General features: G+C 37.5%; 1 protein-coding gene across 1 annotated transcript; it reads right to left on the bottom strand.

Annotated features, from left to right (window-relative positions):
• Window positions 1-9,819: 9,819 nt before the first annotated feature.
• On the bottom strand, window positions 9,820-12,395 carry LOC139862341 (protein MICRORCHIDIA 6-like). The gene is made up of 2 exons (XM_071850935.1): window positions 10,297-12,395; window positions 9,820-9,845 (listed from the first exon to the last, which is right to left on the bottom strand). Exon 1 carries the CDS (start codon window positions 12,336-12,338, stop codon window positions 10,404-10,406), a length of 1,935 nt encoding a protein of 644 aa, XP_071707036.1. The 5' UTR covers window positions 12,339-12,395; the 3' UTR covers window positions 9,820-9,845; window positions 10,297-10,403.
• Between the last annotated feature and the right edge of the window lie 349 nt (window positions 12,396-12,744).

Raw genomic sequence — 12,744 nt, 5'->3', positions numbered from 1 at the left:
GGGTAAAGCCAACGTTGTTGCTGACGCATTAAGCCGAAAGGAGAGATCGGCACCTCTTCGTGTTCGAGCATTGAACATCACGATTCATTCCAATCTCCAGAACCAAATCCGAGCAGCCCAAGAACAGGCTCTCATAGAGAAGCACTTACGGTATGAGTATTTGAACATCCTCGTCTCCAAATTCGAAGTTAGGGAATCCGGACTCCGATGTTATGCCGGAAGAATTTGGGTACCACGTTATGGAGATCTACGGAGTCTCATACTTGATGAAGCTCATAAGTCTAGATATTCGATTCATCCCGGAGCGGGCAAGATGTATCATGATATTAAAGAACAGTATTGGTGGCCCAATCTCAAGAAAGATGTTGCATCTTATGTTAGTAAGTGTTTGACTTGCTCAAAAGTTAAGGCCGAGCATCAAAAACCTTCTGGGTTACTTCAACAGCCGGAAATCCCACAATGGAAGTGGGAGATGATAACTATGGACTTTATCACCAAGCTGCCAAAGACGGTGGGCGGATATGATACCATTTGGGTTATTGTTGACCGTCTTACCAAGACTGCACATTTCTTAGCAATGAAAGAAATCGATACAATGGAGAGGCTTGCTCAACTTTACATTAAGGAGGTTGTGTCACGACATGGTATACCTATATCAATCATCTCCGATCGCGACCCTCGTTTTGCTTCTAGATTTTGACGTTCTTTGCAAGAAGCCATGGGAACTCGTCTCGACATGAGCACTGCGTATCATCCTCAGACTGACGGGCAAAGTGAACGAACAATTCAAACCTTGGAGGACATGCTACGTGCATGTGTTATTGATTTTGGGAAGGCCTGGGAAAGGCATTTGCCACTCGCCGAATTCTCGTACAACAACAGTTATCACTCGAGCATTAAAGCTGCACCTTTTGAAGCGTTGTATGGCCGCAAGTGCCGTTCTCCTCTTTGTTGGGCCGAGCTAGGTGAAGTGCAACTCACCGGGCCCGAGATAGTCCATGAAACATCAGAAAAGATTGCTCAGATTCAAAACAGACTCAAGGTAGCCCGTGATCGCCAAAAGAGTTATGCTGATCTTAAACGTAAAGACTTTGAATTCAACGTTGGTGATCGTGTTATGTTGAAGGTTGCACCTTGGAAGGGTGTGATTCGTTTTGGGAAACGTGGAAAGTTAAACCCGCGGTACATTGGTCCATTTGAAATTTTGGAACGTGTTGGACCCGTTGCTTATCGTCTTGATCTTCCAGCACAATTGAGCTCAGTTCATCCTACCTTTCATGTATCAAACTTGAAGAAGTGTCTTGCTCCACATGAACTTATCATACCATTGGAGGAACTTACTATCGATGACAAACTCCACTTTGTGGAAGAGCCCGTTGAAATCATGGAAAAAGAAGTCAAGGAGTTGAAACACAATAGGATTCCGATCGTCCGAGTTCGATGGAATTCCAAACGAGGACCTGAGTTTACTTGGGAACGAGAGGACCGCATGAGACAGAAGTATCCTCACCTTTTCCCACCTCCTCCATCACCTTCAGATTCAGCTTAAAATTTCGGGACGAAATTTTCTTTAACAGGTGGGTAATGTAACGACCCTGGTTTTTCCAACGTTAATTATTAATAATTATTATTATTAATACGTGTGATTAATCGAATGTATGTTATTACATTTACATGTTGCTTTGATTGCCCGTACTTGAACTTTAAATGCCCGAAACATCTTTGTGACACCCGGAACTTGCACGAATAATATTTTAAGATATTATTTACATTCATGATTAATTTTATTAATCATTTTAATTAACTAAGGTGATAGGTTAATTACTTGGGCTTTATTTGGTTTAACTTGGGATTTATTGAACTTGGGCTTTAATTAATGAAGTGGACTCTTGACTTGGGCTTCCAAGCCCACCCTACTTATATTAGTGGACCTTTAGCCCATTCTTTTAAGTGTAAGTAATACTTGAACTCAAACTAGGTAGTTAACTTGCAAATGGAATCTAGTTGCCATAATCCCCATGTAACCCCATTCTTTAACCAACTTTTAAACTCTTTACATGCTAGTGACCATCAAACACTTCCATCCACCCTCCCATTGCAGCTGGCCGAAAGTTTGAGGCCTTTAGTGGAGTCTTTTACTTTTAATTTTTCATTACATTCATCCTTGTTTCATTCTCTCAAAACACACACACAATTTCCTCTCAAGTTTCTCTCCTTTTTCTCTCTAATTTGTAAGTTACTTGAAGCCTTTTTCTTTTCTTTTTCTTCTTGTCTAAACCGATTTCTAACATTCCATAATCATCATCAAACTTTGTTCTTTTAATCTTTGTTACTTGTCTTGATTACTAGTCACTTAAATCTTGTTATTTACTAGTTGTTATTTACTTACTTACTTGTTATTCCTTACTAGTTACAAGATCAAACTTTTTAGTTTTGATTCTTCATCTTTATCTTGTTTTAACAAGAACATCAAGAACATAATCTCTCTAGTTATGTTCTACATATTTTGTTTCAAAATAACTAAAGTTCATAGTTGTATAAACTCATTACTTGTAGTTCTTGAAGTAACTTTAAAGTTACTTCACTTAAAGATCAACTTTGGTTGAATCTTTAAAAGTATGAGCAACCATGAATCATTTTTCTTGTTTATTTAGTTTTCTACTTCATTTGTTTCAAAGATTATGAGTTCTTTGTTGTTAGAATCATACTTGCAAGTCATGGAAGTAAACTTAAGGTTTACTTTACTTAAAGATCAACTTTGGTTGAATCTTTAAAGTATGAGCAACACTTGAACTAATTACTTGTTTAATTAACTTGTTTCTTTACTTTATGCACTTAAATTACTTGTTTGTTGGTTTGTTGGTCAAGAACTACAAGTTAGACTTGATCTCATAATCTTCTTGAACTTAAAAGTTAACTTATAAGTTTCAAGAACATGGAAGTGTAACTTACTAGTTACAACTTCAAATACCTTTGAAAGATCTAAGCTATCTAGCTTATGGTCTTCTAAATTTGTCATAAACAAAAGCTATAAAGCTTACATACACTTTACTAGTTGTTGATTTAAGTTTATAACTTGTTTTTACTTCTAAAGTTCATGTAAGTGTTGAAACTAAGCCTTGATGTAACCTTGGTTCATCAAACACTTACAACACTTGCACTTGAGTTATGATGGACAAACCTTGGTCAAAATGATGTTAACACATCAACGAGTTGTACACTTGAAGCTATACGCATCAAGGATGAGAACCGTGATGAACATCAAGCACCGAGACAACCGGAACTCTCCAAAACCCACTGTTTCTGTCCAAAAGGGTCTGTTCAGCTGTTTCTGGACCAGACCAGTAGGTCTGGGCTGATCCCATCTTGATTTTTGGATATAACTTTTCGAGTAGATAATTTTTCATTTAGGACTCGTCTTCATCCGAGTTACGGTTTAGGATTTATGGCCCTCCGATCGTCACTATGTCCGTTTAACGTTGTGCAGAAATTTCAGACCTACTCGCACTTATACCGCTGCCACGGTCAAACGAAGACGAGTTAGCTTCTGTAAATTTAACCACACTTAAGCGACTCAGATACGGAGCCATAGCCACTGGCCTCACCTCTGTTCGGTTTGTGTAGAGGCCGTGGTGACTGACCGAAGTCAGCCTTTGTTTTAAACGACTTTCATAAACGAGTCTTACTTGTTACCTTTTGTTTAATGATGATTGATGATGACCCTTATGACCTTAATTACGTACTTGTAAACCTTTTGAGACGACTTATTGACTTAGTGCTATTTGACTTAGGTTGAGGACGTTTGGACCGTTACTTGCACACCACTTTCCGACTACTACCTTACCGTTACTACTAATCATTGTGAGTTATAGCATTCCCTTTTTACTTTAACTTATTTTGGGAACTGAGAATACATGCGGATTTTATGTTTTACATACTAGGAACGAGTACTTAAACTTATATATGTGTGGGTTATATAACGGCAGAAACATTCCCTTTAGCTCGGTAACGTTTAATCATTGGTTTATGAACCGGTGAACGCGAATCTTAGATATGGATCCATAGGGTTTGACATCCCCACTCGGGCTAGTCGCGCTAGCATTTAACGAGTGTTTAATACTTCGAGGTTATACGCACTTGCCAAGTGCACTTTAAGGGGGTACATTAAACGTTAAGTTAGTTACCGGGTGCCCATGGTTAAGCATATACTTTTACATACTTTTGAAACGCTCGTTGTAGCACTGAAATCTCGTGGCCTACTTACATTACTGTTATACTTAAACTATAGCTCACCAACCTTTGTGTTGACCTTTTTAAGCATGTATTTTCTCAGGTGCTTGAAGTCGCTTCCGCTATCATACTTGTTGTGCTGTAGAACCCGCTGCCTAGAGTTGTATTCGCATGACTACTTATCTTGCATTCAAACTTTTTACTTATGAACTTATGTTATGTAACGACCATTATGGTCACGTACACTTATTTAATGCTTCTACTTAGTGAATCATACTTTTGATTTGTAAAACAATTGACGTATGTTATGACGTCACTTTTATTAATGAATGCAAACTCTGTTTTGAAAACGCATATAGTACTTAACCTTGTAATGATCCTGTTGATGATGGTCCGTACATGATGATTTAGTACGGGGCGTCACAGTTTCTCTTTCAATTGCAGGCTCGTCGACCTCTTGAGGAGAATCGGTTCCAATATCGGTTTCCATGTCGGTTGATTCTTGAATTTCTTCAAGGTCAATTTTGCTCCCACTAGTTCCTTTCGATATGAGATCCTTTTCAAGGAAGACTCCCCTTCGAGACACAAAGACTTTGTTCTCAGTAGGGTTGTAAAACAAATATCCAAAAGAATCAGTCGGGTAACCAACAAATAAACACTTTTCAGATCTGGGTTCAAGTTTATCTTGAGCTTCATGACGAACGTAAGCCTCACAACCCCAGATTCTTAGATATGAGAGAGACACAGTTTTACCATGCCATATCTCATAAGGTGTTTTGGAAACTTTCTTGGTTGGGATGAGGTTAAGGATCTTTGCGGCAGTTTGTAGGGCGTAACCCCAAAAACTGATTGGAAGTATTGTGCGGCTCATCATGGATCGAACAATATCAAGTAATGTTCGATTCCTCCTTTCAGCCACACCATTATGTTGTGGTGTTCTAGGAGGAGCTAATTGTGAGATTATCCCACAACCCCGTAGATGATCACGAAATTCATCATTAAGATATTCACCACCTCTATCAGATCGGAGAATCTTAATTCTTTTGTTCAGTTGATTTTCTACTTCGTTTTGGTATGCCTTGAACACTCCAAAAGTTTCAGACTTTTGTTTAATTAAATAAACATAGCCATATCTACTGAAGTCATCAGTAAATGTAACGAAGTATCGTTCCTGGTGTCTAGTAGGCGATCTGAACGGACCGCACACATCAGTGTGTACCAACCCCAACAGATCCTTTGCCCGTTCACAGTTTCCTGTGAAAGGTGCCTTTGTCATTTTTCCTGATAAGCAACATTCGCATTCATCATACGATATTATATCAAATGATTCTAGAATTCCATCTGACTGGAGTTTAGCTATGCGCTTCTTGTTTATGTGGCCTAAACAACAATGCCATAGATACGTTTTATCCAAAACATCTTTGGATGAATCAACATTGTAGATTGAACTATCATTTAGCTTTGCTGTGGTTTTTAAGATGCCTTTACAAGGACTAGCCTTGAAATAAAACATCCCATTTTTGTGAACAAGTATTGATTCATTATCAAAACTAAAATTAAAACCATCATTAAATAAAGCATCAAAAGATATAATGTTTCTTGCCATTTCGGCACTGTAGCAAACATTAGATAAAACAATACATAAACCAGAATCAAAAGAAAGCTTGTATTCTCCAATCATGTCAACAGAGGCAACATTCTTATTCCCCATGATTAGATTAAGCTCCCCGGTCTTCAGCTTCCTACTTCTTGTGAGTCCCTGCACATTTGTACAAATGTGAGTACCACATCCCGTGTCCAATACCCAGGAATTAGAAATAGTAGTATTGTTTAGTTCAATCATGAACAAACCTGAAGGTACGGCGACTCCCTTAGCCCGTAGTTCATTAAGTTCCTTCAAGTACTTAGTACAATTGTGCCTCCAATGTCCTTTATCCCCACAATGAAAGCATATTGTTTCTTCAGGAGACTTGGTTTGCGGGATCTTTGAAGTAGAAGAGTTAGTAATGCCCTTAGGTTTAGGTTTGAAGTTGGACGTGCTAACCTTACCCTTGCCCTTGTTCTTGCCCTTTGATTTGTTTTTCTTCTTCTTAATCCCACCTTCACGAATGGCTAGAACGGTAGTTGCGGGTTTAGCTTTGGCCATGTTAGCCTCAGCGGTTTTCAACATGCCATGGAGCTCCATGATTGTTTTCTCCATATTGTTCATATTATAGTTCATAATGAATCCTTCATATGCACTAGTCAGCGAGTTTAGGATAAAATCCGTTGCAAGCTCCTGACTTATGGAAAAACCAAGGTGCTCCAACCGGTCTATGTACCCTTTCATTTGTAGTACATGGATACTAACGCTACTTCCCGTTGCCATTTTGCAAGATACGAGAGCTTTCACGGTGTCAAACCTTTCTTGCTTTGCTTGTTTTTGGAACATGTCCTTGAGTTGGTTAAGCATGTCATACGACCCTAAGCTCTCCATGCCCTTTTGGAGCTCTGGAGACATGGTCGCCAACATCAAGCATGCTACCTCATTAGACTCGGAACGCCGTTTGAAAAATCGTCCCTAGCCGCTTGAGTAGCTCTCGATCCGGGTTCTGCCGGTAAGGGTTCCTCAATTGCCCTGATCTTTCCTTCCATCCTAAGAGCAATTCTTAGGTTGCGAAGCCAGTCCATGTAGTTCAAGCCCGTAAGCATGTCCTTTTCGAGGAGCCCTTTAAGGCAGAAATTAGTGATTGATGACGGAGTAGGATTTGTGTTTATTGCAGACATCTGTCATATTTTTATTTTTAAAGTAAGTTGTATTAGTTAGTTTGATATGTTTAAACCTTGTTAAGATAATTACCCAAGTGTGTTTAATATTCAAACAATTATAATTAACAAGGCTAAGATCCATATTTCGCTTATGTTAACGACGGGTTCGCCGCGGATCGCCAACCATAAGCTATTTAGGTAGGTAACTATATTACCAATTTCATCCATTATGAAATTCTTAGGTTCTGCGGGATTTAGTGATAATCAATTATTTCACTTGGAATGTTTAATCCCTTCTACGCTAATCCTTCCTCGTGGCGGGTTTGCAGCAAAACACGATTTCAGATTGTAAACCGTCCGTGATAGATACACGTGAAATCCGGCCCAAGACTCTCGGGTATCGCGAAATTCACCTCACCCTTCCCAACACCCAATTAAAGTCCGGCCCAAGACTCTCGGGTATCGCAAACTCTAACAGGTAGAAGGTTCGGATGTGTGTACTACTCATGGATAGCGTAAAGTTTACATTTAAAACGGGTTTTTGTTTTCTTTTAGCAAAAGTAGTTTACACCATTTTAAAACATTTGCTAATTATGTATTGCGTGTTGCGTTTGTTAAACTAATTTTAACCAAACCGTTTATATGATTATTGTCCCTTTTGTTTTTTTTTTTTTTTTTTTTTAACATTTTCTAGCTAGCATGGCATAGACAAATAATAAAACAATAATAATCATGACACGCAATTATCGGTAGTATGCCTCGAGTCCTATGCGTTTTTCCGGTGAGCCAACACACGGAAAAACATGGTCAACTAGGGACATAACCTTGTGTGAGAATTGGCTCCCACTAAAACCGCCATCTCCATTATATGCTCGGATGGTCCGCCTTGTGAACATCGTCTTCTTGATTTCAATCTTGGTTGCATTATCTTACAAAATAACTATTCTATTTTCTATACTATTACAAATACAATATAAATAGAAAGACGACATGCAAGTCGTTTAATAAATTATTACATTCATCCCGAATAAATAATAAATTAAATCATACAACCAAACATCCACACAAGGGTCTTATTGAGGCAAATACTACCGATTTCATACAACAATCACATACATAACAAATGGAGTGCCAACCGTCCATTTTCATATAACATGTTTCGATAAGGATTGATTTAAACAACACTTAATGACACTTATAATATTCAATCCTTGTTTACATAACATATGTATGTAAACTCACTTCATATTTTGTAAGTATGGTTTTCATGCCAAAACCATCCAAATAAACATATTAAGTGAATCAAAACATATTGGAGATTTATTCACTTTACCAAAGCATAAAGTCTAAAATTAATAATTTTAATTTTCTCATTTCATGTAAAACATGAAAAGAATTCATGTACTTTATTTTTCTAAACATTGAATCTTTAATAGTCAACATGCAAGTTACCATTAAAATTTTCGGATTTTGGCAGATTCATACATGTAACTTTAAATGGTCATATCTTACTCATTTCTAATCCGTTTTCGATGAATTTTTTTTTTTCAAATTTAAGTTCTTTCAGTTAGCTTTCAAATGCAATTGGTCTCATACAATAATATTGAGTTTAAAGCCCCGAAAGAGTCCATCAAATACGGACTGTCCAGGCTGAAAAAAATTTCTTAAATAAAAAAAAATGAATTTAACCCATTTTACATTTTGCCAAAATCCAAGATTCAAATTAGTATTTAGGAAACATAAAACATAAATCATGATACTTGTTTTGCATGTTTGTTATGCATGATCATCTCCAAGAATCATGCACAACACATCCATCAAAACTAAATATCATAAGAAAAGTTTGCTAAAACTTGTACAAGATGGCTCGGATACCACTGTTGGAGTATGATACAAATTCAAAGCGAGCAGAAGTATTTTTAAAACTTTACAAAATCATACTCTTCCACGGATCATTGTACAAAAGTTTAGTAAACAAAACAAATTAACGAAACTGAACAAGAGAAGATTAGAATACAACCTTTGTAGCCCTTTTGAAGATCGAATTTGAAAACCCAAAGAAGAGTTCCTCTAAACGGTAGACACCCAAAGTTCCAACCTTGCTTCGATCTATACCTTCTACTTAACGGATCTTTTCTTTTCCTTATTTCCACCAAAACCCGAACCCAATTATAAAGTATTTTGGTTACTTAAAAATGAGAAAGAGAAATAGCATTTTGTATGTGTGTTTTTGTATATCAAGTTACACATATATTTTCAATACCAAGACTTGGTATTATATAGAATAAAATTGATACATATAATAAAAATATAAAGATTTGGAAAGATTTTAAAAGATTTGCAAAATCAAATCTTTATATAAAATAGGATTTACAAATCAAATCAAATCTTATTTATATCAAATCAAATCTTATATATTATATAAAATATGATTATAGTACAAATCTTTATATAAAATAAGATTTACAAATCAAATCAAATCTTATTTATATCAAATCAAATCTTATATATTATATAAAATATGATTATAGTACAAATCTTTATATAAAATAAGATTTACAAATCAAATCAAATCTTATATATTTAGATTTGTAAGTATATGTACACACATAAAAAAAACTTACTTAATTTATTAAACCATTAACTAATGATTAATAAATTAATTTCTGATTAGAAGGTATATCAAACAATTTACGATTGGCCTTTGTGTGTGACCGAATAGGATAAATGGACTTTTATTATTTAATGTCATGGGCATATCTTCAGAATATATGTACCACGGTCAAACCACGATCGAACCGTAGCCAACCCGAGAACATATTTCTAACAGACCTAAAGCTGCTAATCTATACCTGCAGGGCAAAACACTGTGAGGGAATTAGCATAACGCTAAGTGAATGGCACTATCTAGGTGGACATCACTACAAGCATCAAGCACAGCTTAAAGGCACTGGTCACTAATCACTTAAAGCCATACACAAGAGGACCGGCAACTCATAGCTGATCAAGCTAGAATATACCGATAGTCCACACTACTGAGTCACTGGTATAGTCTTCCAAACGTGATGCACTCATCATTCACACTATACCACTAATCCGTAACACTTGGACCCAATACTATTACCCTAAATACACAAGGTAAATAGCATTGACCTCTTACGTCGCACAAAACACCTCGACAAAATCACTGGGTGCGCACATAATCACATATAGTCACTGCATTGGTCACAGACTCATTACACACTCTAATTATAAGCATGGCACGGATCACTGTACTTGTCACTGCATAATCACATCCATAAAGATAATCCCACTTACCTGGAAGCACAAGTACTCAGTTGTTTTATATCACTGAGTCTTCACCTTTCCGTTTATCACCAGACAGCCATACGGCCATGCCTTACGGCCTGCCACAAGCCATGCATTTAGGCAACAAACTGATTAGTTTCCCCCTTTACAATCTCCAGGTTATGCATTTCAGCCAACAAACGAGCATACTCCACTTGTGCATCTTCCAATTCCGTTTTAAGCAGCACAACCTTATGCTTAAGTTCTTCTTCTGCCTTCTCAAGCTCCAAGCATTCGGCTTTAAGCTTTTTGTTTTCATCTATAACGCTTAATGCCCCTCGATTGTTATAAATATCAGTCATGCTAGTGCAGACATTAACCACTCTGCTACCCATCTGGGAGCCCAATTGAAAATTTTGAGGCTCAGTTCTCATCTTTGGTTTCAAATTCGACCCTTCTTTGAAACCGGGAGGGCAGTTTGGTATTAATTCTACTGGTTTAAAAAACGGGGAATTAGAAAAAAGGGCAGCCTTGCTGTTCACAGTAGCTATGAAAGGTGGCTGTTTTTTATTGGCTCCAGTATTCGAAATGGGTTGCCTTTGAATAGATCTATCAACATGCTGATGAAAAAAATTAGCTGAACCAGGGGTGGTATCTGATGCCGGCCGCGCTCTTTTATGACTTTTATACCCAATAAGTCCAGAATGATAATCCCAGTATTCCCAGGTCATTTCTTTCAAACGATTCATAAGTTTTTGATAAACAGATGTTTTCTCAACATCTTGTTTATTGTGAGTAGGTTCAATAAAATTTGTTTCGAGAACACCAACAACACCTCTGCCTCGACTGTTAGAAAATAAGACCACGGGATGAAACGGCAGTATCAAACGATTCTTGTGGTAGATGTTAAAGCCATGAACACTCACATTTGGAGAATCCTTATCGAACCCTATCGTCGTAATTACCATGCCCTCACTACGTCCGTCACTATGAGGTTTATACAGGATATACTTCGTATGTATCAGATCGGTTGCAATATTATGATAAATAACCGTTTTCCCTCGCAATAACATTGCAAAACTTTCAGGTAACTTTAAATACAAGACGGATAAGTAGGCGCGGAGAGAAGAACGGATGCGGTTAGAAATGTGCTGTTCAGTTACAGCTAAACGAGAAGTTTCTTTCGCTTTACTTTTTCCATCCCATGTAATGCATATATCCTCACGATCCGAGTCAAAATCAAGCTCCATATTACCGTCATCATCAAGCCATAAATTGTATATGATGACTTTTGTGCCATGAGCACCAACGTTTTCAAATTGTCTCAATAGTTCCTCCTCAGTTGAATACGGAGACCATTTCAAAATGACAGATAGGTTTGAATTTGGGTTGTCATTATTTACTGAATGCAAGGGATCAAAAGAGTTTGTCATAAAGTTGTACTGGTAATGAACCATTGGTACTACTATCCTGTCATAGCCTGATTGAGTTAAAAATGTATATGAAAGAAGACCGATACTTTGGGTCAATGTGCTTCCAGTTAAGTGGCGGCTGAAAACAATCACATCTGCTCCTAGCCTCATAGTACTGGTCTTAAAACCATTTCCATACTTCCCAATCGCAAACTTGGACTTCTTATCTGAAAACCCAAAACTCAAACAATGCCGCATTGCTTCTGGATCCATCCCACCACCATCGTCTTGAATAAGCAATGCTGTAGCTCCATTTCTTGGGTTAATTGTTTTGTCAATAATCACAAAAGTGGCTGCATTTTGTATCTCGTCCACAGCGTTATCAATAAGCTCTGCTATGGCACCAAATGCCCATTTGTAAGAAGTAGCATTTGAGTGTAGAAACTTAGGATGTATGTGCAGATAACTAGAACCCAATTTAGTAGTGGACTTGGGAGTAAGATCATCATTGTAGGCACCAGCTTTCCAAAATTGTCTACAAATTGGTGCAGAAGATATTGGCGATGTCGAACAAATGTTCGCATCATCTACGAGTGATTGTTCTTGATCCACCACACTTGTGCCACTACAGCTTCTGTTTTCTTCAGCCTCTGGTCGCATACCATTATTTTTAACCCTTTTATAATTATAGCCACCTAAATTTGTCTCCAATTTAACATCCCCTTCTACGTGACCAATATCATTCAAAAACTCAACAATGTCCATCGTACTCCACATGCTTCAGCTATAGGATCGATCACGTATGCGATGATATGCACTAGGCCTGACGTGTCGTATGCACTAAGCATGACTAGTCGTTATCAGGCCAATCCTGGTGAAGTTCATTGGATAGCAGTCAAGAACATTCTAAAGTATCTTAGGAGGACCAAAGAGATGTTCTTGGTCTATGGTGGGAATGACGAGCTGAGCGTCAAAGGATACTCAGACGCTAGTTTCCAATCATATAGAGATGATTGCTCTTCATAATCAGGATTTGTATTTATGTTGAACGGTGGAGCCGTCACAT

Source organism: Rutidosis leptorrhynchoides, chromosome 8 (assembly GCF_046630445.1).
Source record: "Rutidosis leptorrhynchoides isolate AG116_Rl617_1_P2 chromosome 8, CSIRO_AGI_Rlap_v1, whole genome shotgun sequence".
In the NCBI taxonomy this organism is placed as follows: domain Eukaryota; kingdom Viridiplantae; phylum Streptophyta; class Magnoliopsida; order Asterales; family Asteraceae; genus Rutidosis; species Rutidosis leptorrhynchoides.
The sequence above is the reverse complement of the archived record's forward strand: the minus strand, read 5'-3'. Positions and strand labels throughout refer to the sequence as shown.